The 26,252-nt window shown below is 47.5% G+C and overlaps 2 protein-coding genes across 2 annotated transcripts; one reads left to right on the forward strand and one right to left on the reverse strand.

The window, feature by feature from the left end:
• Positions 1 to 2,291: 2,291 nt before the first annotated feature.
• Positions 2,292 to 8,372, reverse strand: LOC109731829 (ultraviolet-B receptor UVR8). Its single transcript, XM_020291004.4, has 9 exons — positions 8,146 to 8,372; positions 7,160 to 7,418; positions 5,946 to 6,139; positions 5,803 to 5,850; positions 4,914 to 4,986; positions 4,284 to 4,455; positions 3,172 to 3,603; positions 2,873 to 3,064; positions 2,292 to 2,558 (listed from the first exon to the last, which is right to left on the reverse strand). The coding sequence occupies exons 2-9, from the start codon at positions 7,410 to 7,412 to the stop codon at positions 2,480 to 2,482; spliced, it is 1,443 nt and encodes a 480-aa protein (XP_020146593.1). The 5' UTR covers positions 7,413 to 7,418; positions 8,146 to 8,372; the 3' UTR covers positions 2,292 to 2,479.
• Positions 8,373 to 22,468: 14,096 nt separating this feature from the next.
• On the forward strand, positions 22,469 to 23,954 carry LOC109731820 (uncharacterized). The gene is made up of 3 exons (XM_073499038.1): positions 22,469 to 23,134; positions 23,173 to 23,535; positions 23,607 to 23,954. The coding sequence occupies exons 1-3, from the start codon at positions 22,469 to 22,471 to the stop codon at positions 23,952 to 23,954; spliced, it is 1,377 nt and encodes a 458-aa protein (XP_073355139.1).
• Positions 23,955 to 26,252: the final 2,298 nt, after the last annotated feature.

A 26,252-nucleotide genomic window follows, 5' to 3' on the forward strand; every position in this document is an offset into this window, starting at 1 on the left:
GTTGTGCTCTTGTTTGTTGTTTCAAATTGTATGTGTTCTTGATTGTTTGTGTGTCCAACTGTAGTCTTGATGATGAAGCTTTCATGCACGCGACAAATGTGGCAAATGATGATTACATGTATGCGTCACAAGAATATGAAACCCAATATGATGATGACAATCTTGATGTGGACGATGAGGACTTTGTTGTCAAGGGAAGAACTGGAAATTATACCACCGCGGAGGATGTGTTGATATGCACCGCTTGGAAGAAAATCTCTCAAGATGCAAGCGTTGGAAGCGACCAAACGGTGAACACCTATTGCCAACGCATCAAGGAGTACTTCGATGAGCGCAACACAAGTGGTCACTTCCGTTCGAGCGACTCTCTACGCCAACGTTGGTCCACCGTCAACGCCGAATGCCAAAAGTGGGTCGGTTGCTTGTCAAACGTTGCTCGCATGAACCCAAGTGGTTGCGGTGATAGTGACTTGGTAAATATTTCCTCTTCGTGCGTGCTTTGTCAAATATTTCCTCTTTGTTCCACATGTTGATGATGATGTGTTGCTTGTTTAATTATAGAAAATGATTGCACAAGGATTGTTTCGAGAGAGGAACATGAAAGGCGAGAAGAAGAAAAGGAAACGAAAAGCTTTCACTTTTCATCATTGCTACAAAGAGCTCAAGGATGAGGAGAAGTGGAAAACTAGAGACTTTTAAATCGTCGAAGAAGAAGGTGCGGTGCTTGAGGATGAAGAAGATGTCGCCATTGAGGAGACGAGCCCCACTCCTCACTCCGCGACAAAATCTTATAGGCCCGATGGAAACAAGAAAGCGAAGGGAACCAAGGCCGGAGACAATGATCTCAAGGAAGGATTTGATGCCATTGTCATGGCGAGGAAAGAGTATGCCGAAGAGAAAAGAATCTTGAAGCTCAAGGAAATAGAGGAGAGGAGTGAGGCCGAGCGGCGAAGGGCGGCGGCCGAGGAGAGGTTGGCCGCGGCCGAGGAGAGGAAGGTGGACCTAGAGGAGAAGAAGGCCGCGGCCGAGGAGAGGAAGGTGGTTGAGGAGAGGACACTCAAGTTTATGTTTATTGACACATCAACTCTTGATGCCAAGGCAAAGGCATTGAACTTTGTCGCAATGAAATGCTCATGAAGAAGCAAATGCTCATGAGGCAAATAATGATGGGAGGAGGCATGGGAGGTGCCATGGGAGGAGGCATGGGAGGTGCCATGGGTGGTTACATGAACATGATTGGAGGTTCCATGAATGATGCATTTGGCGGAAACATGGGAGGTGGCTTCGGTGGCAACATGGAAGGTGGCTTTGGCGGCAACATGATGGGTGGCTTGGGAGGTGGCTATGGCGGCAACATGAGTGGCGTTGGAGTTGCCTTCGTCGGCAACATGACCGGTATGGGACGCAACGAAGATGCTTCCGGTGGTGCTCACGGCAACGAGAGTTCACCGCTTGTTGAGAACGTCGACACAGACGGTGGTGAAGATGATGATCGTACCACGGTTCACAACGCCGGTGGTGTTAATGACCCGCATGAGTACTATTCATGTGCATTTCAATTTCTAGGGCGAAAAACTTTGATTGAGACGATGCTATTTCGGTAGAGGGATTTGATACTATGATGGTGATGCACTTTTGATTGAAACTATGATGATGACGCACTTTATTTTCAAATATTTGACGCTATTTCAATGCAAAACCGTGGCTGAACAGTGGCTGGCAGCAGCCGCGCGGCCGTTTTTAGATTTTTACATCTTTGGTTTAGACCATCTATTGAAGTTGCTTTTTTGGACCATCAATTTTGATCATCTGTTGGAATTGAGCGTTTTTCGGAGCTCCAAAATGCATTTTTTGGCGGTCCAAATTTTACATCTCCGATTTTGAACCACCAAAATTTGGACCATCTACTGGAAATGCCAATAGATGCTCTTAAGACAATGCTTCAAGTACACTGTCCCAAAGATACTCTCGACCGAACCATGAGACAGTACCATAGTTCTCACCACTCGAAAACGAACAACCACCGTATCCGAACATTTGATGAACAGTATAAAGCACGAAGTTGTGCGGCTTATCGAATTCACCGACCTTCTAGTTTGCAGGTATAATTTCATGTACTCCCTCCGTTCCTAAATATAAGTCTTTGTAGAGATTTCACTATGAACCACATACGGATGTATATAGATGCATTTTAAGTGTAGATTCATTCATTTTGCTCCGTATGTAGTCCACCTAGTGAAATCTCCAAGACTTATATTTAGGAACGGAGGGAGTAGTTCCCAACTTACATGTTTAGACATGGAAGTCCATGATACACACAGAGCCTCCACTCCTTTGGTACACACTTGGGAGACCACAAATGAGGTTTCAGGCAAGTAGAGAACAACTGCTACTTCCCGTGAAATAATACAACACCGCCAATGCTTGGATCAATGTGTATGGCGAAATGGAACCAAGACCGCATCGATTCACTACTAGTCTAACCGGCTTTGGCCTCGATCTCTTCAACCATGTGCATTTCCATAAGCTCGGAGTCTCCTTGCTCAACCAAATGTTCCCTGTAAATGCCAATGATAAAAAACGCTGATGCACAATAAATAAATAAATCAGGAGACCGTAAAAGAAAAGCGACTCTGTCTCATTTCCGGCTGTTCCAAAAAACTATCATTGGCAGACTATGCACTTCAGTAGAGATATGCTTGTTTTAGTTCTTGTAAATTGGCTCACACAAATAAACTGTGCTTAAAGTACTCTCTCTTTACCACCACCACCCCCCCCCCCCCACCACCCCCTTTTGTACTGGATCCTGAACTGATTGCATGAGAATTCAAACACACAAAACACTAATATGAGCCAATTTTTTTGTCCATACCTTAATTTCTCACACAGGCGTGCCAATGCATCAGCCCCGGTTCGTGATGCAACGTCTTCTATTAGCCGAGCGTTCGACCTATTTACAGTCTCTGCTAGCTTAAACTCACATAGTTCTTTTAAGGACGATGCATCAGTTAACACAGCTGAATGTCCACCACCTGCGGCAAGTCTTCTCACCTCTCCAACACACCTACACCACAGTAAAAGATTTCAGACTTCACATAATGTGCTAATCAACTACTAAGAATAGTTACACATTTCACACTCAAAAAAGAGAGATGGAAGTAGGCGACCTACCAATCAACTGGAGAAGGGTACCAAGCATAAGTAGATTTCTCATTAGCTGCCTGACCATAACTATTATAGCCCCATCCATATATACGGCCATCTTTCATCGATATAAGTGTGTGTGAGTGACCACAAGTAACAAGCCGGACACCTGATGGTATGACCAGGACTGGAATGTTACGAAGTAGCATGTCGGATCCATTAAGAGCGCATGAAAAGAAACCATTCTGAGGTCCAAGCCCCAGTTGGCCCACATGTCCTCCTCCCCAACAGTAGAGGGCTCCACCTTCCGTCACAGCACAAGAGTGAACCCCACCACAAGACACATCCCTAATTACTATTCCTTCAAGGGCAACAACTCGCCTTGGGATTAGCTCCTTATCTCCAGACTGAAGCGAGCGATGCCCAAGCTGCCCCAGGCTTCCAAGTCCCCATGTATACCTGCAAAATCGAAAGGTATTTACAAATAGAAATAAATGGGCCTACATGATGAAAGGCTGAAGATCAGAAGCTGTTACAACAGACTGACTTCACATGAAGGCTTTCAAAAGAACATGCTCCAAAACCTGTACTGCAATGTCTCCAAATCATTTATAATTAAAACATACTCCAGCATGCACTTTGACCATTACTTTTTTCCAATATATATCGGTAGAAGTTATAGAAATTGTATTTGAGTAAATTTTTATGACAAGTATTGTTGCCTTTTTCATATGAAAAACCTAAAGCATTCCAAGCATTGTTTATTAAACTATATCTATTTGGAAACTGGGGGAGCCGAGTACATGATAAAATCCAAGATAGTTCACACAGAACTCGGTAAAACCAATAGACAAGTCATGGTGTTAATACTTTGCAGCTTCTAACCATAAAGTATATGACACATTTATTTTGCTTTAAGATGTGGAGAAGTGCGGAGATTTAAGTAATAGCAAAACCATATCGATGCCACTTATTAGATCGCATGACACTAAGATAAAAGATAACCATTGTGCAATGTTTCCTTCACAGCTGTTAGTCATGGTTAGCTCGTCATAAATCAAGCTCTTCTATTTTGCCAACTGAAGAAACCACACCACTTCCACTAACAGCAGAGAACAGCATCCTTTGAGATGACTTACACCTCCCCGTTTTCTGATATAGCTGCTGCATGGTACTCTCCACATGATACTCTAACAATCTTCACTAGCTCAGGTGTGTCATCAAGGAACCTTGCATAAGCATTTAATACACGAGCTCCCTGCAATCCTTCAGAAGTACAACCTCTGCCAAGCTGACCATACTCATTGTAGCCTGGCTAGTAAGAAAATAGTATATATCTTGTTAATAGTGAGAAATGAAATAATTGAAGAACTGGGTCCTGTTTTGATGGAAGAGCTGGCTCATCTTGCATGTTTCAATAAAAAAAGTATCAGTCATGATAAGCTATCTTGATAGATTAAACCTTAAGTTACGGTCACTAATCAAGGTTGTGAACAGCGATTTTGTTGTATGATTCTACGACTTCACGGTCTAAACTGATTGAACTGATTCTACTACAATTTTACAATTCTAACAGTTATGATCCTACGATTTGCGATCTTACCATACAGTCCTATCCGATTCTGAGAACCTTGGTCATAGTGATTGACAAAGCTAGCACCAACACCCAAAGTTTCAGTCTAGTATGTAGACTAGTACGTCTTTCCTAAGAATATACAAGTAAAACATGTGGACAGAAGGTGGACAAGACTTTTAACGTGAAACATTACCCCATGCTTGCAGCAGGCCATCATCCGATAGGGCCACCACATGAACAGCTCCACAAGAAACCTGCCGAATTACCTGTGAATGTATGACTGATATTTTCAGTGCCACGATATCACCTCAAAACATACATTAAAAAACAGAGCTAGTAACATTTAAATCTGTCTACAGTTACTATTATTCACTTGGAGTGCTATTAGAGCATATCCAGCAGGGACCCTTAACACGGCCCATCTTGGTTTTGGCTTACCCCCCAAGTTGGTCCCCCCCTCCTAGGCAAGTAACACAGGCCATATGATACATTTGCACCCCCAGCTAAAAAGCAAGAAATAGTTATTCCCTTACACCCTCTCTTTATTTTCCTAGCAGTAGACTAATTTTAGGATTTACCATCATCTGGTTTTCCATAGCTATCAGGTTTATTAAGAAAGAAAGAAAAGCACTTTCAGGGCCACGTAAAATAGCATACAAGCATATAACCTGCTAGGTGGGAAGCAGAAATTCTACTAGAGATCTAATTTGGCAAACTAGGTGAAGTTTCCCAGTCCACCATGATAATTTTCACTGGGGGCACAAATAGTTCATGGACAACAGGAAAAAACATACCAGCACATGAGTATTCTTTAAACATTTGGTGTTCAGCTTCATATAGGAAATTAAGGACCACGAGGAGTTTGAATAAATACTTTCCTATATGATGAATGTATCTATGCGTATAGTTGGCATAACTTATCATGTTTACTTTCCGGACAGATGAAACAGGGTAAACTAAGAGGAAACATCAAATAAACAGGACAAAAGAAGAAGGCTGCAATGTTTGAGTGCACAAACATTCAGTCTCATGAATCTACTTGAACTGTGCGACATAATTGATCCAGTGTAATTGAACTTTACCGTGTTTGGTGCAAAAGCACCCCAGTATAGGCGAGGGTAATCTGAGCCCTGCAAGCAAACACAAATGCAAACTATTTTTGTGGTGCCAGTTGGTTTTCAATCTACAAGGGACAGATTCAGCAGTACAATTAATTTAGGCAAACCTGATTTTGTCCCCAAACCCATAACCTGCTTCTCGATATTGTGCCATCATTTTCTCGAGGTTCAGCAATAGCAGCTGTACAGTGTGCACCACAGGACACCGATTTCACAAACTCAGTCGCCAGTGCATTGACCTTTTTAGGTTCCTTTGCACTCTCCTCTGTTCCATCTCCCAACTGGCCAAAGTCATTTGCACCTGTACATTTTAAGTTAAATGTAATCTGCTTTTGGAAGAATTCTAATCATGTTCACATATACTTGGTACTTTCTACCAAACTATATAGACACAAAAAGGTTGCAAAGTAGGGCAGAATCGGAAAAATATTACATAATAATTATCAGAATGTCATGTTATCAAAGGAGGCATCCTGCTTCCAGACCTCCAGCTGAGCGGGCCAAGGAATCCTAGTACAACTCGGTTGCAGCATGACCTAGATGCCTTCAGCTCGAGTCCTTGTCCTATGGTGTCTTAGCAGCTGTACGTTAGCTTAGGAAAGAGTCCTAAGTCCAACTTTGCTTCTGAGACATATGAGTTAGGCCAACCTCTATATAACGAGGCAGCCACCGTTGTTATGAATCAAGCTATAAAGTCTAATAACCAATCTCTATTTCTCTGCTTCTGCCTCCCATAATCGGGTGCCCTGTCCCTTGTGCCACTTCTGCTATTACAGCTCCGCCGACAGGGCACCGCAAGGGCACTGGTCCACGGCCTCCCACCTATCACGATTATCACCTACACGCAATCCATATCGTGACACAGAAGAACAGGCAACAAGCCAGTTAAATTAAGGAGATAAATACAATTGGTGAGACTGGCTGGAAATGCCTAATGAGTATGATGTGCCAAGTATCCATGAATAGTAGAGAATTGTCCATTCACTACTAGGCAGGAACTTTTCCAAGCATGTAGCAGAGCACCGACCAGTGGCAGAGCTTGCACCAAAAAACTGGATGGGCCAGGTTGCAAGAGTGCTCATGGAAGGCATTCTACGGCCCATGGTCTGGCTGTAATGTGATGAAATGCTCCAGAGCTGGGTGGGCCATGCACATGTAGCACCGCCACTGGCCCCGACAGTAAAAATCATCAGGGATAATAACTCAACTACAACATTTCAGATCCAAATATAACAGTGATGGCATGGCATTAATGGCAACACTCCCCTTGATGATTATCTAACGCTCCGTAATATACAAGATTTAGTAAAAATGGACCTACCCCAGGTGAAGAGTGATCCGTCAGAAACGACTGCAGCAGTGTGTGCACGGCCACATGCAATATCAATCCATCTGAGGTTCTCGCCATCCCTACAGGTGAATAGTTTGGGAGGTAGGCTCTTGGGGATCCTCAGGTGGCGCTCCTTGCCCTTGCGTGCAGTCTGGCCACTCTGGTTATATCCCCATGTGTATATAGCACTCTTGGTTGGCACGCCAACAACACGCAAGCTGCAGATCACATCATCTATATCCATTGCTGTCTGTTCATCAAATGCAAAATAGGAAACAAAGTGACAAAGAGATGAGGACGAATCTATGCAGGTTGCTGATGAAGCAGTTTAGCTACAAGCGTCCAACTTTGAACAACACTTCAGTTACCCGGCACAGGAAGCATCAAAATTCACATCCCCTTTCAGGTGCTCACTTATGAAATAATTTAACTGGATCATTTGCAATCATTGAGCAGGAAGGCATTAAGTAGAGGTACGCTATTAAGCAGGAGGATTTTTACAAAAACTCCATAGTCCCACACATCAAATCAGTAATTTAACGCAATTACATTGGTTAGGATGTGTGGCCTAACCTCTGGTCTAGTTGGCCGCCAAAATAATACTACCACGATCTTTCCGAGTGTTTCGAACCGGAATACCAACTTTAGCTAAAAGGGCAATTCGAACTGCAAATTCAGCCACCAAGATTTCTATTTTATTTCTAATTGATACTCAATCCAAAGTTAAAAAATGCTCCCAACTTGCATAAAACTGAGACCCAGCCCCCCAGTCTGCCCAAACATTAGCACCGTGCTGAGGGGATTGCACAGGAATCAGATAATCAGGGGCGCGGCGCGGGGCATGTGGATTGTTTCAATGAATTGAACCCCATATTTTTCGTGATAGTATGATCAGTTCGTCAGGGTAAATAGACATTGGCGGCCGCCGAAATGACAGCGAAAAGAAGATGAATCCAAGCAAGCTAGGGCTTTCTTACCGAGAAAAGAAGGAACTACGCCCGGATGGATCTTCACTTGGGGCCGGGGTAGCAATCTCGCTGCCTTGGGCGGATGGGGGGAGGAGGTCGCCGGGGGCGGAGCGAGACTGCGGGGCCGACGAGCAGGGGATTCCCGATTTCTCTAGAATAGCCTCCGGATTCCCAAGCGAGAAGGGAGAAAGCGAACGGTTCACACAATAAGTCACGTGCCGAACCCCAAGGAAGACGGCCGCAGCAAATGGTGTGATTTTTTCTTTTCTTGCCCAACAAACAAGCGTCCAACTTTAATTCAAAGGAATTTTATAGGATTTTTGGAGGGTTAGAATCCTTAAAAAAATTCTTCGTTAGTCATTTGATACATAGGATTGAATCATATATGAATTTTTTCTATGGAATCATGTGTACTATATTTCTTTGGAAATCTAGCACCCACTCCAACCTTTTTTTCTTCACTTTCTTTGTTTTTCCCATGACATCAAGCGCTCTGTACTAATCCTACGAGATTTAAGTGAGCATGCCACTCCAACCCTTTATTTTTCCTATTCCGCGTTTTGAGAATCCTTCGAATCAAAGAGGGCCTTAGTACCGAAATGCTATAGAACTGAGGCTAGTTATATAGCGATTCGGCGCTTGTCCAGCCATTCGATCACGAATCCGAATCTTGGCGCAAAGGCACCTGCCACGTCACGCTTTACAGGTGTCCATTTCAAAGATGGCTTAGCGCGAACGCATGTTGATGAGGAACTACCTTTTCCTTCCATCCCTAGTCCCCACCCCCACAACGCACCGTTCCCATCTGCCTTCTTCCTCTCCATTTCTGCCGCTGTGCCACAGGTGGAGGACGCGCTGCCTGAGGTCAGTGTAGGTGGCATCAGGAGGCTTGTTGTATGGTAATAAACCCCTATGTGGCTCAGTCTTTCACACTTGAAGATGGATCAAGAGAAAAGAAGAAGAACACACAAGACGAGATCCAAATCACACATCCACTCTCTCCACAAATCCACACAAGTACCACATGATTCACATTCAACAAGGGAAACAAGTAACAATGTAAAGTTCTTTCCAAATCCACAATTGAGTTGAGGTCTTGAGGAGGTAGATAGTCTTCGCAAATCCCTAAGAGAGATGGGGTCTTGAATCCAAGATGGATCTTCTCCAAGAGGTCTTGGGTACTCAACTGGAGTCTTCTCCTTCAAGGAGGCCTTGATCTTCAAGAGGAGGTGATAGATGAGCAAAGTCCTCTTTAGTTTTGGTCTAATATATACTTTCATAACCCTAAAACTTTCAGCGGGCACGAAATATATAGTCTAGGTAGGTGGGCAGGGGTACACGGGTTGTGGCCTAGCTCACTGCACACACGCGTTGTTCCGGGAACCGATCCTTCCGAAGGTGAAGCCACATGAGCTCTGAGGTTGAGCACCATGGGCTTCTTATTGGTGTTGACCAACACCTTCAACAAGACAATAATGCGCAAACGCAACGATACCTGATCAGACCAGAAGGCTAGATCATGGATTTTCATATGGAGAGAATACGTCAGCAGTATATGTTGCCATAATCACCATCCACCACTCTGCTGGTCTGCTCACACAACCTGCCAAAGGAGAGTCATCGGAAAGGGTGACTCCATCATGTCACTTTCGAACAATGTCCGCTGTCCATATTGTTAGGATATATTTATGTCTAATCCATGCTTTGAAACTTCCAAATAGATTGCAATATAATGGAAATCCAGATTGAATATTGTAATTTCAAACAAATAGTTTTTTGTACATAATAGAATAACGGTCGGCCTCTATGCACAAAGACCAATTAAGATCGATGATAACTTCCCGTTTAGTATTATTAGCATGAACACAAGTGGGTACAAATCCGTTGCGCACTATCACCTTGATGCATCCGATCAATCAATTGCAAGAGAACATCAGGAGGAACTCCAAGATGATGCTGAGTTCACCCTGACTGAAGCTAAACATGAGACTGGAGGAGTACAATCAATAGTATACAGCATGGCTGAGTTCCTGCATTCGCGCATGCATGTCCATATCTTCCACATAAGCCACAACTACTAGTTCAAATTGATCTCCACATATATGTGCAATAGTTCGTACATGTGTTTATTCAGTATTCCTCTAATATCACATCCTGCATATATAGCTACACTACCTTTCAATTATATATTCAGCTTGAAGTGTAGACTATTTAATCATAAAAACACACCTCATAGTCACAATTCATCTATTCTCTCAAAACCTGAGCCCTTTTATAAGGTTGTCAACACCCTTTTCACCCCATCCATGTGAAATTGATCACAACCATCTTGTGTTTTGTAGTACCAATGCTAAGTTGATGAAGGCACATCAAAAACTGGTCATGGACGATGTTGAGCCACTCAACATGTAAAGGTTATAATTGCATGCTCCAAGCCTATTTCTGTAAGGTTTGCAAAGCATGACAAAAATTGTTTCATGTACTAATTTACTAGTAGAACCTTGCCTTGGAATCTAGAAATCTCAAGTTGCATCTTCAGTAGTATGTACTACGTGAGTGCTCATGCGTTGCTATGGGATCTGAAAAAATTCATGTTTGATACGAGTATTTAGCAAACCAGCTTGTGTCACCTTTTCATGTTTGATATTAAGCAAACCAACTTGTGTCACCTGCTTGGTGTCTTACCTTCGTCAAGCCCGATCTTCCTAGGCATTTAGGCATGCATGTCCCTTAGAAACTAGGTTTTGGTTTCTGAGTGAAATGCGGGACCATTATGTTTCATTATGAATGAAAGAATGGCCGATGAATTATTACAAACTATATTTTTTGTGTTGGAAACTGTGTTCCATTAATAGACAAGCTGAGCGGAATTGCTGGCTACAAGGCCCTTCACAATATCCGAAACATCCTCCTACCAGGCAATGCAAGGAATTTGCTCCAACTTTGCATCATACACCGGATAGCATCAGCCACAGAGCCACATTATTACAACTTCTCGAATAGAAAGACAACAAAAATCTAGAAAAACACAAAGACAACATAAAATTTATCTACTAGGAAAGCACACTACTAGCTGTAAGATCATACTTCTTACTACCGATGATTCTATCTCCACTCACTGCATCCCCCGGTCTACTACTTTCAAATTCTATCCCAATTCACTGGATCCCTCGATCTACTACTGCACATATACCACTTAAACATGCAATAGCTTCATTTTGCAAAGCATCAACTGCTTTCTGAATTCGTCTGATCTGCAATCCATGGAACGTTACCAATCACAAAGCCCCAGTCTCCAGAGTTGCTAATTGAGTAAAAAGACACATCGTTGTTTTTCCTTAGCACGGCGGCGGCGGCTGGCGGTTTCCATCTCTACATCATAGTTTGTGTGGTCTTTGTTGGTTGGAGGCAATGTTCTTCACACTCAAGTGCACGCCTGCCAACCATAGCCACAACCTCATCTACTTTTAGGACACCTTCTCCTGTATTTGTCTTGCTCCTCATCTTCCACCACGTCCACACCAGAGCTATGATATTGATCATTGCTTTATGTTCCATGTGTAGCATAGAGTGATGCATATCTAGTTCCTAAAGGCAAAAGAAAAAGTGATACACATTTCCTCCGAGTGAGAATTCACATTTGGGTAGAGGGATTACTACAAACTTTCAGTCTATTCTTCCCGCGAGAAGAATATGCAAGGCTATGTAGACGTTGCTCGTTATGTCAGATGAACTTTTTTGCCTAGCTTTTATATGCAGACTAAAAAAGAACGGAGGGAGTACTATGCAATCAAAGCTCGCTTTTGTCCACTGCATGTGGTAACAGCTGTCGAGCTTGATGACTCCATGCAAATCCCTAGTGATCCTGGGGTTGAAGAGTCAGATCAAGAAGCATGGAGAGATTGTAAAATGAAAAGCATGGAGAAAAAGATGCAGAAAATCACAAGCCCAATCACCAGCAACAAATCCATCACAAATGCCCAATCACCTGCAACCCCAATTCCAATCACCAATAGGCAACAACCACAAATCAACCCGCACATGCATGCCCTGAAAAATCACAACCTAATTTGAACCATAGATCCTACACGCATGCATGAGCAGCAAGATCAGAGGTAAACTAATGTGTGGACTGGAGGGGTGCGGCAACATCGAAGATCAACTCATTATATGTCACATTTGGGCAGGCGGACTGGCTGGCCAGATCAGGTTTTCTTCGACATGGTCGCCCCCTCCGGTCCTTATAGTCTTCCAAATTCCAATGGTGCGCACTTCTCGGACGCTTGTAGTCTTCCGATGATGTGCACTTCATGAGAGAGATGTGGCCGGGGAAACTGGGGCTACAACGTTGTGCGCCTTGTGCCTCTCGTTGGATCTATCTATTTATGAAGTATCTAGTATCTATCTACTACCCCTATAAAAGATCCAAATGGGGCGGATCCAAATCATAAGGACCTTCTATCTAACAGATCTTAAGGTCTAAAACCTCACATTGTTGAACACAACAATGTCAGCCTAAACTACAGAGAAAGCGCAAAATAGACCGGTACCACTAGGTATCGGCACATCCCTAGCCGCTCATTGTTGTTTCAAGATTCGTGCGGCGCTGTGCAGTATAAAACGCTGATCATTTTGCTTCGGGAATACACAACTATACAACATGTAAATACACTACATGATTTTGATTTTGATTATATATATATATATATATATATATATATATATATATATATATATATATATATATATATATATATATGAACTCATGGCGAAGAGACCTTTAAAATAGAGACCGACCTTGAATATATTTCAAACAAGTTTACAAAAATTGATTTCATAATAACATATTTCACTCATTTCCTAATAACATATTTCACCCATTTAGAAAAAGATTTTATAATAATGTATCTACTCATTTCAGAATAACATATTTCAATCATTTCATAATAACACATTTCGCTCATTTTAAACCTATTTACACATTCCAAAACAGATTTCACCCATTTCTTATAACATATTTCACCCATTAAAAAAAATCATAATAACATTTTCACTCATTTCGAAATATATTTCATAATAACATATTTCACTCATTCCAAATAATTAGTTTCACAAGTTGACTTTTCAGTTTCGTATTGTTTTTGTTTTCAGAACCTATATTTTATTTTTCACTGGCTTGTTTCACAAATAACGCAACTATTTCAATTGCACATTTTTGAAATAACACATTTCACTTTTTTGAAATAAACTATTACACATTTTCAAATAATTGATTTCACAAATTCACATTTCAGTTTCATATTTGGGGTAAATAGGTTTCCAGTGAAGTGATTGGTTTCACATTTTTCTAGTGAAAAAAGGTTTGTTCACATTTTTCTAGTGAAATATGTTTGTTTCACATATGGAATGTGAAATGTCAAAAATTAAACGTTTTTCAAATGTATCCAGATTTGATTTTGTTCTAAAGGTCTTGATGCCAGGAGTTCAAATACATATAAAAAATCGGAAACATAATTTTTGTTTAAGAGATATGAATCATCCAAATCATGGAAAAGAAAATTAAAGTGATAGATTTAAGATAGAGTTAGAGTATGTGCTTGAGTGAGAAAAGAGAGAAAGATGTGTATCATGCATGTGTTCTTTTTCTGACTATGGTAGGATCCGCACAGTGATTTGACTCTGAAATGCGTAAAAGGTGAAATGCGCAATACATCTGAGTGGACCATAGCTCACACGCATCTCAGAAAATATAAGCGGTGTGAGATCTACCGCTAAGTAGCATTACCGCTTAAAATGACTTTGTGAAACTATAGAGAAGCTAGCTTCCCAGGATTAGATGAAGCAGAGGAAAATAACCTAGCCTACAGCTACCGGATCACACACACACACACACACACACACACTGAACTGGGATGGCACACTGAACGGCTTGTTGCCTTTGTTTGACACTGGATGGGGATGATTTACTACTGAAGTTTATGCCCCTTTCGAACATCGTGGCGATCACCTGATCAATTTTCTTGATGCGTTATGGACGCCAAGACAGGAAGTCAACGGCAGCAAATACCACAATCATGTTGTGCTCACTACTCGAGCAACCTTTTGCTCACACATTGTTTTTTTTTTGCTGTTTTACAGGTACTATGTGTGCATTGATCTTTGTGGTGAAATCGACAGGGAATGGCAGTCGAATGATTTGTGAACTTTCTAGGCGGCCTCAAAAGGTACAAAAGACGCAGAATGTCTCCAAGGCCACACAAAAAAGATTGCAGGCCAAATCCGAAAGCAGGACTAAATAGGTACGTACTGTGGGATTATAATGTTGAAACATTGAAAAAGATTGTGGGCTAGGTACTGCCATGAACCAAAAGCAACTACGCATAGCATAACAAATCGCCGATTAATGTTGAAAAGTTACATACTCAAAAATTACAAATGTACTACTTACTAGAGATAAGGTAAGGACTAAGTGACATCCATAAGCACTGATGGCCACCCCAACTACAGTACGTATCAAGGCAGCAACTCTTACTAAGTTTTTGACAAAACTGGAGTACTAGTAATCGAAATCATGACCAAGTCATCATGCATTAAGAAAAACAAGTTCCTAAAAGCTCCTAGCCAGCATCTCCTGGAATCTCCTGAAGGACGCCTGCTTCTCCAGGACGAACCTCTCATGGCACCTGGCGATGAACCTCTCAGCGAGGCTGTCGATCTCGTTGCAACCGCCCTCCTCCTCCACCCCGTCCGGCTCGGGCCACTCCAGAAACCGGCCGGCGATCATCGGCGACAGCTGTTCGGCAGGGATCACCGCGTTCCACGACGGGTCGTAGTAGTAGGCCGCGCCGGCGGCGGCCTCAATCTCAGCGGGCGATGGCTCCCCTAACGACCACGAAGGCACGGCACCGTCAGGGAGCAGGTTGAGGTACTGCGTCGGGGTGGCATTGCCACCGCCGCCGCCGGAGCAGCACGGTTCCTTGCCCTTCTTCCTGGCCTTGGTCGACGACGACCTTCTCCTCAGCTTGCTGGTGACGAGGCCGGTCTTGGCGTTGAGGAGAGCAAGGAGCGCCGACCTTGCTCCGGCGAGGGCTCCTGCGAGGCGGCCGGCGTGCTTGACGACGAAGGCGTGGAGGAGATGCCTGGCCTTGAGGACGGCCTCCGTGGATGCCCTCAGCTTGAGGTTGTCGGTGGAGGCAGAGGGGGCTGGGAGCGGGAGAGGAGGCTTGATGTTGAGTAGGTGATCCATGGAATGGAGATGATGCTCATGCAGTACGTGCAGCTGCCATAGCCTGCCCTGCTCACAAATATATGTGCTAGCCATACGACTCTCTGGGTATGCGGGCCATCCACACAAAAGCTCTCACCTAGCTGATTCGTTTAAGAGAATACTTTGTTGGTCTTAATTTTCATCAAACATTTTCCCACTTAAACTGTCTAGCTTCGTGATCTTCGTCGGATTCAGTCACGCGCAAATGTGTAGTAATTCATTCGGTTATCTTTTGTCCTCTGGAATATAAATGGCACAAGCTACATATTATTTATTTTCGAAAAGAGGGAATGATCCTCGGCCTCTGCATCGAGTGATGCACAGTTGCACACAGCCATACAAGCTGCGTGTCAATAATGTAGGTAAATTTCGAATAAATAATGCAGGTAAAATGAATTTGCTGAGCATCTGTTTCACATGGTGTCATGCCATCTATGTGCTAAAACTGCCATGACTCATGAGTTTCTCATGGCTAGCTGTTACAAATGTTTAATTGTTTACTAATTTGTGCTACTTCGATTTCAATTGATGCAGAATAGAGAAGCATATGCCATGCATAGCAAGAAAAATCTTCTGTCATAAAATTCAAAAAAAAAAAAAATCTTCTGTCATCTTTCCCACTCTCCCTTAGTCCTCGACAGCTTTTCCTTTCTATTTGGTCATACAAAATCAGGGGGGTTCTGCTTTTTTGTTTTAAAAGCTGGGGGATTCCCTTCTGTTCTTTGTTTGAACGAAAGCAACGAGGCGACTCCGCTGGCTTTTCCCGCCAAACTAAGAAGAAACTAAAGGGAGAGTGGGGACAAAAGAAGCTTCTCATGTTCATCATGTCCAACAGATCCAGGATCAGGATTGAGAACGGAGAAATTTCATCGAATCCAGTGAGCTGTGGGTGGGTCAGCCTCAGCCCACTTGCATCACTCCCTCCGTGAAGACCAAGAGGTGCACAAATCTGAACAGTGAAAAGGGTTTTGCATGATTGCTATGTTTCCCGCCTCTAGCTAGCTAAGTCATGAGAGAGGTGCTTAAGTAATCATCAGTGCTAGTAATTGTTTATCACGCTCGGTTCTTCTAGAGATGGAACATGATTCCACACTTCCTCGTAGTCATATTCACCAAACGATGCTTTGTAGAACTGCTGACCAAACAATGCTATGGGCCATGGCCCCTGCAGCACTCGGGATGCGTTTGGTTACCTGCATCGTTTTTTGCCTCTTTGCATACTTATCCCAGTTGGGCTTGGCTGGACATATGTAGTCAAAAAACCAACATCTGCATGTTAATTGGTTGCTTGCACCTGCATGTGCCAAAACGGAGGACCTGCTATTTGGTTGCGGACTTGTTTCACGGAAAACACAAGACCAGTTGTTTGGTTACATCCAGGACAGTTGTGTGGTAATCTGCTCCTCGATGTGATGAGATTACCAGAGGCACACATGGACAACTAAGAACTAAACTAACATAGTACGATAAATTTAAACGAAATCCAAGTCTTAAACCAACAACCAACAAGGAACGAGCAACATGACCTCAGGCGGTAACGGGGAAGGCGTTGTCGTGCTCCTTGCACTTGGTGACCACCTCCACACCCTCGTCGTTGAAGACGATCACCTTCATGGTGTCAGGGTCAGCAGCTTGAACGTCAGCATGTACCCGATCATGATCTGGTGAACGGCGGCGAAGGTGGCCCAACCCTGATCAAGGGTGACCCTCCCGTCGACCACCCTCACCGTGACCCTCCATGCACAGCCGGTGTTCGCCTTGAGCTTGAACTCTGCAGGGACGACAGGGAAGTGCTTCGTGAACTCCAAAGGCATTGGCAGACTCTCCGACTTCAGAGCAAGGATAACCTTATAGAAGTGTCTTGGTGCTTGGGTGATCCTGCACCGGCACTTCGACCAATGGCAGCACGACCTCCTTGCCCTTCTCCATTGGTGGCACGAGCTCCTTGTCCTTGCCCATCTGCATTATGAACAACACACGGTTCAATGGTCAACATTCATTCATATCGGCCTAACGCTCCTATATTAACCCACCCTACTAACCCAGAACCACACTCAAACCCTCTCTGTTTCACCACCTCTCCTTTTCCACCTCTCTGTATCAGCAGCTCTCCCTCACCATGAACTCCAACTCCAACCCCAGCCCTTTCCCCTGGAGCATTGGATGGAGGGACTTCTTCCTTGGGTGCTCGCTCAGTGACCGCAAGAAGTTCGAGCACACCATGGAAGTGTGCTTGAACTTCAGCACCATCGATGACATGCACAAGGAGGCCGACACTGTGATTAAGAAGGCTACGCCATATGATCTGAAGACACTGATTCCTGATCCAGCCAAGGGCGCAATGTCAGTGGACATCCTACACTGGGCCATGAATCAGGTAGACTCAGGTGACGCTGGACAGAGGGCAAGATAGGCCAAGTACAGCGAGTACAAGATGCCTCAAGACCAGTGTGTCGCGGCGTACTAGAGTAGAACGTTCGTGTCGCCGGAGGACGACAACGACGAGGTGCAGATGGTGGCCAGGGCGTCGGCGGCAGGCGACCGTGCAAGACCCATCGTTCTTGATGTAGACGATGAGGACGTAGATGATGAGGAAGAAAAGAAGATGGCTACCCCCCTCCCCGCGCCGCTCGACGCGGCTCTAGGGTCGCCACTGCTAGACAAGAAAGTTTGTACCCCAATCCCCACCCCCGATGTAATCGAAAAAATGACCTATAAACCCTAGAAGCCGTCGGTGCATAATCGATGGATAGCAGTGTTTTAATCCAATCCTCCAGCCCAGATGTGTTCAATCCCCTCCCTAACTCTCCAATCACGTGCTTAAATCTCAAATCTAGCCCGAGCCGAAAGCAGTAAATCTACAAAAGAGGGGAGGACTTACCGCCATGACCGATGCACTCCGGTGGAGGTATGCAGTCGCTCCGATGGTAGCCGCCATCTTGGATCGTCCTGTTGTCGCTCCGGTGGTCGTCACCACCGGTGTGAGTGGGGAAGAGGGAGAGAGCTGTGAGGAAGGGAGGTGAGGGTAATTTATGACGACGCTTCGGGAAACAACGCGACTTCTCGAGACCACATCCACGCGTGCAACCGCCAACTGCCACGTGCCTAGGGTTGCACCACTCGGGACTGGCTCCACAAAAAGGCCGATTTGAGCGTTCCTCCGGATGCAGGCCCAGAGGTGCTTTAATGTTCGTGCTATGTAGGCCCAACAGTGAATGCGGGTAACCAAACGGGCCATTTTCTTTCCCCGCGAGCCTGGCTGGGGTATACATGGGTTACCAAACGCATCCTCAATGTAGCTCCGCCCCTGTCACCAGGCATTATACAAATATTTAACTTCACTATGCTCCTCAAGTTTAGAGCTCTCATAATCAATTGAGGTGTTCGATTAGAGATTTTTCCCATGATTTTGACTGGGTCGTCGGCTTGGTGGGTCCACTTGGTCAGCGCATGTTAATTTGATTGTAAATCTCTACCGCTTTGCTCTTCGCTCTTGTCAGTGCGCATGTCTGGGACTAACGGTCTCTCTGACCTTGCGGAAGCACCGCTATGAGGACGACTTGCACCTGCGTATGATGACAATCCTAGCCGGAAGCAGGGTGAAGCATCTCTCCCTTCCTTCTTGGTGGCAAAATAAATCACCGAGAGCAGATGCGCCGCAATAAGGTCGCCGTTGATGGCGTTGCTTAGCTCGTGGTCCTAGCGAGAGATGAGAAGGATCGTTTGCTACTTCTGTGAGTGTGACTCTAGGTTGTGGCGTTGGTTCATTCAACCGTTGTGTTGCTGCAACCTGTTCTATCTTTTTGTTGCTGATGTTGCGGCTTCCCATCCCTCTGGCGCCGACGACGAAGCGAGCGCAAGATGGTGCTCTAGCTACTCTTCGAGTTCGCATCTAGGTATGTGCTCTTTCACGCCTATTACATCAACGTAATTGGGCATAGCGTGGATGTCGTCCGCTCCTCTGTGTTGGATCTCAACTGTTTTAGCATGGCCGTCATGCTCGACAAAAGGTTCACCCCCTTCTTTTTGTCGTCGACGCTGTAATGGCGCCATGACGAATGAATGATGGTATGGCTTTGTGGGCGCCAATTTTGGTGGTGCAGGTACCATGACAGATGAGCTGAGGAACTTCCTGAAGTTCAACTTGCCAAAGATGAAGGGGTGGAAGAAGACCAAGTTCATTGTCGGCATCATGGAGCCCAAGGTTGGGTTCCACATCACCCAGGCCACCAAGAATCACTTGCCAGTCATGTGTAGAAACTACTTCATGCCATGCGACTGCAATCCGATTAGTTCATTGACCAACTGGAATGTTTCTCCTCCTTTTACTTTTTGTTTGGCGGTAGGGCATCAAACGAATCATGTTATGTTGAATCCCGAGATTCGATGTTGGTGTGGGTGTTTAGTCGGTGGGTTTTGGGCGACGTGTTTTTGTTTTGATTTGGTGGACTTTGGGGGTTTCAGATGTTGCACTGGTGCACAAGTGCATTGGGGAGAGCGTTGTGGTCTATCTCTTTAGTAGGGGCAGTGCCTCATGGTTCTGTCTATTGTTCTTATTGCTATGTGTTCATTCATTAGAATCCTTCGGTTTCATTGTTCCTCTTGTTATTGCTATATGTTCAACCGTTAGAATCCTTCTGTGTCATTGTTCCTCTGTTGCATATGCCTTTGTTGGTGTGTATGTGGCTGAAACATGTTTTGCCGGTACAAGAAACCCTGACGCATGCTTAGGATGATCTTAAAAACAATAGCGAAAACATTGGCTAGACACACAAAACAAGCAACTACCAGAGAGACGCCCGGAGGCAAGCGAAGCGGCAAAGCGCCCATACGCATCTATTAGAGATGCTTCCTTGGGTCGCAACTTGCAAGACCAAACGCCACCCTGCCAAATGCAAAGCTCCCTTGGGGTTGTTTGGATAGCGAATATTAGCGGTGGATTTGTACGGAACGAGTTTGTAGCTGGTTTTTAGCAAAACCAGTTTTACCCCTTTTTTATGGAATAATCAGTTTAAAGAAAATCATGTTTGGGGTTAGGAAAGTGCAAATCAAGTTCTTCCTGTTCCATGTTTGTTTACGGACGGGGCCTATTCTATCGCCTCGTAATATTCTCTGCACTTTTTTTCTTTTCGTCCTTTCATTGACAATTCCCAAGGTACACCTGTCAATTCCTTGTCGCCGATGCATCATGCAGCCACCCCAACTCGGTGGATCACTCCCCATGTCTAGTGCTCCTCCTCTGCTCGCCTCCCATCAGGCCTCCATGATTCGGCACGCAGACGCCAAAGCTTCCTCTCAACGCGACTACCTACCGCCATTCTTTGGTCTTCCTACGAGCTCTGCCCGACGAGACGAGGTCGGCCTGCAGGCGTGTAGCCCCTCGACACCGGCAGCGGAGAGTTCATGCGAGTGCTTGATGCGGTTGGCGGTGACACCCTCGGCGGTAAGCCACACGGCGGAGCTAGTGTTGTGGCTGGAGGTCGGCTAATCACAGGAACGCCATATCGGCATGCTTTCCACGCAGCCGCGACAAGGAGGACAGGGAGGACGAGCGTGAGGAGAAACGAACGAAGAAGAGAAACTGTATGGGATCAGGTATATGTAAATTGCGTTTTTGGAAAAACGACTAATACTTGTTTTTCAATAAACTCAAAATTCTGGGTTTTACGAGAACCGAGTTTCCTATAACCACGGTTTGTTACAGCGGCCAAACAAGGTTTTATTCTGTTAGTCTGTTTTCCTGGTTTATAGCGATCGGGTTTTGTATATTCTGCTTAGCCAAACAACCCCTTAGTGCTTTTATTGGGTTGGATTGCTACTATATGTGGACCCATGCATAGCCGTGTAGTCATATTTGAAGACAATCGTTGTCGTAGCAACTCTTGCACCACGGGTTGTCGAGTGTTTGCCCCGCTCCCGCTCCGCTGCGCCGCAGGCCACTCCGGCCGCGGCGGCCACAAATCCGGCTTTAATGGCCGCCGTCCCGCCCCGTCCCTCCTCGGCTGCTTCGCCACGCGGGCGCTCCCCCCACCCTGCGGTTCCTCGTCGTCGCGCGGTCCGTTCGGGGCCCCGTTCTCGCCATCATTACTAGCTACCACCGTTGCGGGCTCAGATCCGGCTTCGACGCCGCGGATCCTGCGGCGGGGCGAGTCGTCCTGCTTGGGACACCAGTTCTGCCCGGCGGATCTGGGCGCGTCCCCCTCCAATGGGCATGGGCGACTTAAATCCATGGTTGTCGCCCCATCCCCTGCTGTCAACTCCTCCCCCTCGAGCGATGAGCACGGCTGGACGGAGGTCAGATCCCGGAAAGGGGGGCGTGCTGGATCCGGCCCTGCGGTCCATCCGCGCCCCTCCTCCAAGCGCCGCTCGGACCGCCATTGGGACTTCAATGCTCGCTCCGGCCGCGACGTCTTTTTAAGAAGATTCAAAGGGAAGTGCTTCCGGTGCCTCAACAAGCTCCACTGTCGCAAGGATTGCAGAGATCCTCTCCGCTGCATTCTTTGCAAGCGCCAGGGCCACTTTGCTTGGGAGTGCCCACAGAATCCGAAGAACCGGGGTCCAGGAGGGACCGCCCGAGAGAGACTGAAGCCGGCCACGTCCAGGGCTCCGGTGCGCGACCGTCTCCGCTTCCCGTCGCCGGCCTCCCCTCCACCGCCCCCTCCGGCAATGGACCGCTTCCTCCACTGCGACCCTGCACGGCGCCCGCGGGTCAGCAACAAGGTGGTGGTCGCCACGCCCGTCCTCGAGCGCGAGGAGTTCATCCTTCGCCAGCACGCCGTCACGCTCTCTGCCATCGACGGGACCCACGCGACAAACCCGATGGCGGTGGGCAAGGCCATCGAGGAGCTGATAGGCACGCCGCCTTTCCAGCTCCGCATCACCTCCCACCAACCTGAGGCATTCCTGGTCCACTTCGACCTGCCGGCGCACCGCGACGACGCCGTGCGGAGGGGCTCCATCAAGGTGGACGGCTTCAAGTTCTTCATCCGTGCTTGGCACGAAGACGACCACGCAACTATCATGAGCCTGCCGCTGCACGTCCATATCGTCGTTCAAGGCCTCCCGATGCAGTTCTGGTCCTTGGAGGGGGCGGACGAGGCGTTTGGCGACTTCGGCCGCATCGACCGCCTTGACAGCCGGACCGTGGAGCGAGGCCACACCATGACCTTCGCTTGCTGGCTCTGGACATGGAACGTCGCGCACGTCCCCACCACGCAGGCGCTCTGGGTGCTCAAGAGGGGAGCGGGCCGCGTCGACGAGATCATCGGCTACTCCCCTCCTGATCGTCGCATCCCTCCTCCGCCGGGCATCCGCCGCTACGACATGCTCATCCACGTGGATCGGATGGAGGACTGGACCCCGCTCTCACCGCGCTCCTCGCACTCGGGACAGAGCAGGATTCCTTCCTCCTCCGACGATGACGACGACCGCCCCTTTCCACGGACCGAGCCTGGCTCCTGGGCTGCTGGCGTCGAGGACGGCCAGGCCCCGGGGAAGAGGGCCGCTCCAAGGGCGCCGGCTTCCGGATGCAGGGGCGGGCCTCGGGTCGACGATCGCCGCGACCAAGACCGCGACGGCGAGCAAGGTGGGCTGCGGCGCACCTGGAAGGACGCGTTTCTGGGCAACTCTTGCCACGCCAAGGGCAAGGCCACTGACGTCGTCGAGGCCGCTCCCCGGCCACGCATCAAGGCTCCCTCTGATCGTCGCCGTGAACACCAGACCAAGGACAGAGTCAAGCACAAGAAGGCAAAGGAGGGCTCTGTTCTCAGGGCCACTCCTCGCTCCCACTCCGACCGCGCGAGCCCGCACGCCAGAGCGCCTCCGAGCCTGACCCGGTGGCCCAGTTTTTCTCCTTCCCTGGCGGGCGCGCCCTCTCCCCTCCGCCTCGTACAGACGTCATGCAGCTGGACATCGAGAACGCCATGCGCGACGCGCTTACTTCCCCGCTGGCCTTTGAAGATGGCGGCCGCTCGCCGCCCCATGCTTCGACGCGCCGTGGGGCCGTGGCCGGCTTCCCGGAGGACGACATTCTGCCATGCATCGCCAACCTTGACGCCCCTCTCAGCAGCCCTTGCATCTCCACTCCGGCTCCTGCTGCTGTGGGTTTTCAAGTCGCCGCCATAACCCAGAAGGTTGTCTGCCTCCACATCGACACTGGGCAAGGGAGCACCAGTCAGGCGGGCGGTTCGCTGCATCTGTTCAGCCCCTCTCCGACGGCCATCCTCGACGCCCCGCCCGCTCCGCCTGTCCGGCCACGCTCTTCAGCCCCTCCAAAAGTGCGGGCCACTTCTGCTCCTTCTCGCCGGAGCACGCGTCCGGCTGCACTGTGCCGGTGGCTCAGCGCGCGGCGCTGCGCCTCGTCCAGGAGCTCGGTGGCCTCGGCCCAAAGGAACGGATGACTCCGGCGGCGGCGGCGGCTCTGCTCAAGCGCTTTGAGGAGCCTCTGTCCCGTAGCGACATCAAGGCGATTGCAAAGCTCACCGGCCTGGACAGTAAGGCCCTGGAAATCGCGGCCGGGATGGCCGGCACGGATGTTGAGGATGTAGTTTGATCATGTTAGTTTTAGCTTCTAGTCTTCGTCGACGACTGGTCTTAAACCAGTTCGAGTTAGGATTAGTCTTCATGTGTAGTCTTCGGTTAGCAGGATCAGTTTGTAGTCATTGCCGGGATTTTGGGTCTATTGGAGGCCGGCGGTGCCCCCTGGATAGATGTAATGTGTGCTGCAACCCCTCTGTTTTATATGTTAGTCGACGAAGCAAACACCACTGTCTCCATGTTTGACACAAATTACAGAATCATGTCGTGGAACGTTAGGGGCCTGAACGCGCCGGCTAGACGATCTGCAGTTAGAGAGGTGGCGCAGGCAAATAAGATTTCAATCCTAAACCTTCAAGAAACTAAATTGGAGGCATGGACTCCTGACATGGCTCGCGACATTGGGGGAAATCTTCTACAGGGCTGCGTCGTGCTTCCGGCAATGGGCACGAGAGGGGGCGCGGCAATTTTCTGGGACAAGCAGACCGTCGAGATCACGGATCAGATCATCGCTAGTTTCTCCATCACTGCAAGGGTGAAGATCATTAGTACAGGCTGCTCGTTTTGGATGACTACGGTCTACGGCCCGACGGACGACCAACAGAAAGCCAACTTTCTGTCGGAACTGGCTGCGGTTGCGCCGCCTGCAACAGAGCCATGGATGCTGAATGGCGATTTCAACATGATATACCAAGCTAGATACAAGAACAAGTGCAACATCAACAGAAGGATGATGGGCCGTTTCCGCAGAGCAATTGACCTCGCCAGGGTGAAAGAGGTCAAATGCAAAAACAGGAGATTTACGTGGAGCAGTGAGAGAGAGAGGATCCAACTCTCTGCAGTATCGACAAAGTTTTCTGTAACCTGGCATGGGAGGATATGCACCTAAGTTTCGTCCTCATGGCGGCTTCCACTTCGTTTACTGATCATTGCCCTCTGGTGCTGGCTAATGGAGTTAGGCCTGTCACCAAGGCAAGGTTCAGATTCGAGAATTTTTGGACAGTTTTCCCTCACTTCCAGGAGACAGTGCAACACGCATGGGAGGGGCCTGTCCGCCACGACTGCCCGTTCGTCAGGATGAAAAAGAAGATGGAAAGAGTAGCGGTGGATCTAAAGGTTTGGAGCAAAAGCTTGTTTGGGGGTGCAAAACTTCAATTCCACATTGCAAACGAGGTTATCATGAGGCTCGACGTGGCGCAGGAGGCCAGACCGCTGTCAACTGATGAGCTTCACCTAAGGAAGCAGCTTAAATTGAAGGTTCTCGGGCTGGCAGCAATTGAGAGGGCTCGCAAGAAGCAGGCCTCCAGGATTTCTTGGCTCCGCGCGGGAGATGCCAACTCAAAGTTCTTCCATGTCCGCCTCCTCTCGCGTCGTAGAAAAAATTACATCCACTCCATCAAAAAGGGCGGCGCCATTGTCACGGAGCCGCGGGAGAAAGCTCAGCTGGCCTTCGATCGCTTCGCCTGCGGCCTTGGCGAATCCCTGCAATGGAGCTGCACGCTAAACTGGGACCTGCTTCAGCCGCCAGCCGTCGACCTGCAAGGCATTGACCTACCTTTCTGTGAGCAAGAAATCTGGGCTGCCATCAAGGCATCTCCGACTGAAAAAGCTCCCGGGCTGGATGGTTACACCGGCAAGTTCTTCAGATCATTTTGGCACATTATCAAACAAGATATCATGGCGGTTTTCCAAATGTTCTACAACCTAGCGGGTGACATCTTTGCTGATCTGAACACTGCCTTCATTGCCTTGCTGCCAAAGAAGGCTGGAGCAACAGAGATGGGCCACTTTCGACCAACCAGCCTCATTCATTCCATTGCTATGCTGATTGCAAAAGTGTTGTCCATGAGGCTGGCGTCTCGACTACAAGACCTGATTTCCCCTGCACAAACGGCGTTCCAGAAGGGAAAATGCTTGCATGAAAGCTTCCAATACGTGCAGGGCTATGTCAGGGCGCTCCATCGGCAGAAGAAAAGGGCCCTTCTGTTCAAGCTGGATATTGCAAAAGCTTTCGATTCTATCTCCTGGGCTTATCTCCTGAAGCTTATGCAAAAGCTGGGTTTTCCCCCGAGATGGCGTGATTGGATTGCGCTAATGCTATCGTCGGCCTCTTCTTCGGTGCTGCTAAACGGGGAGCCGGGCGATCACTTCTGGCACATGCAAGGATTAAGACAGGGCGACCCCCTCTCCCCTATGCTCTTCATCATCGCAATTGACCCGCTCCACCATCTGCTTGCTGCTGCGTCCGATCTTGGGGTCCTGGCGCCTCTGCCGGGCCGCGGTCCAAGCTTGCGGGTTAGCTTATACGCCGATG

The sequence above is a fragment of the Aegilops tauschii genome, chromosome 5 (genome assembly GCF_002575655.3).
Source record: "Aegilops tauschii subsp. strangulata cultivar AL8/78 chromosome 5, Aet v6.0, whole genome shotgun sequence".
NCBI classification, from domain to species: domain Eukaryota; kingdom Viridiplantae; phylum Streptophyta; class Magnoliopsida; order Poales; family Poaceae; genus Aegilops; species Aegilops tauschii.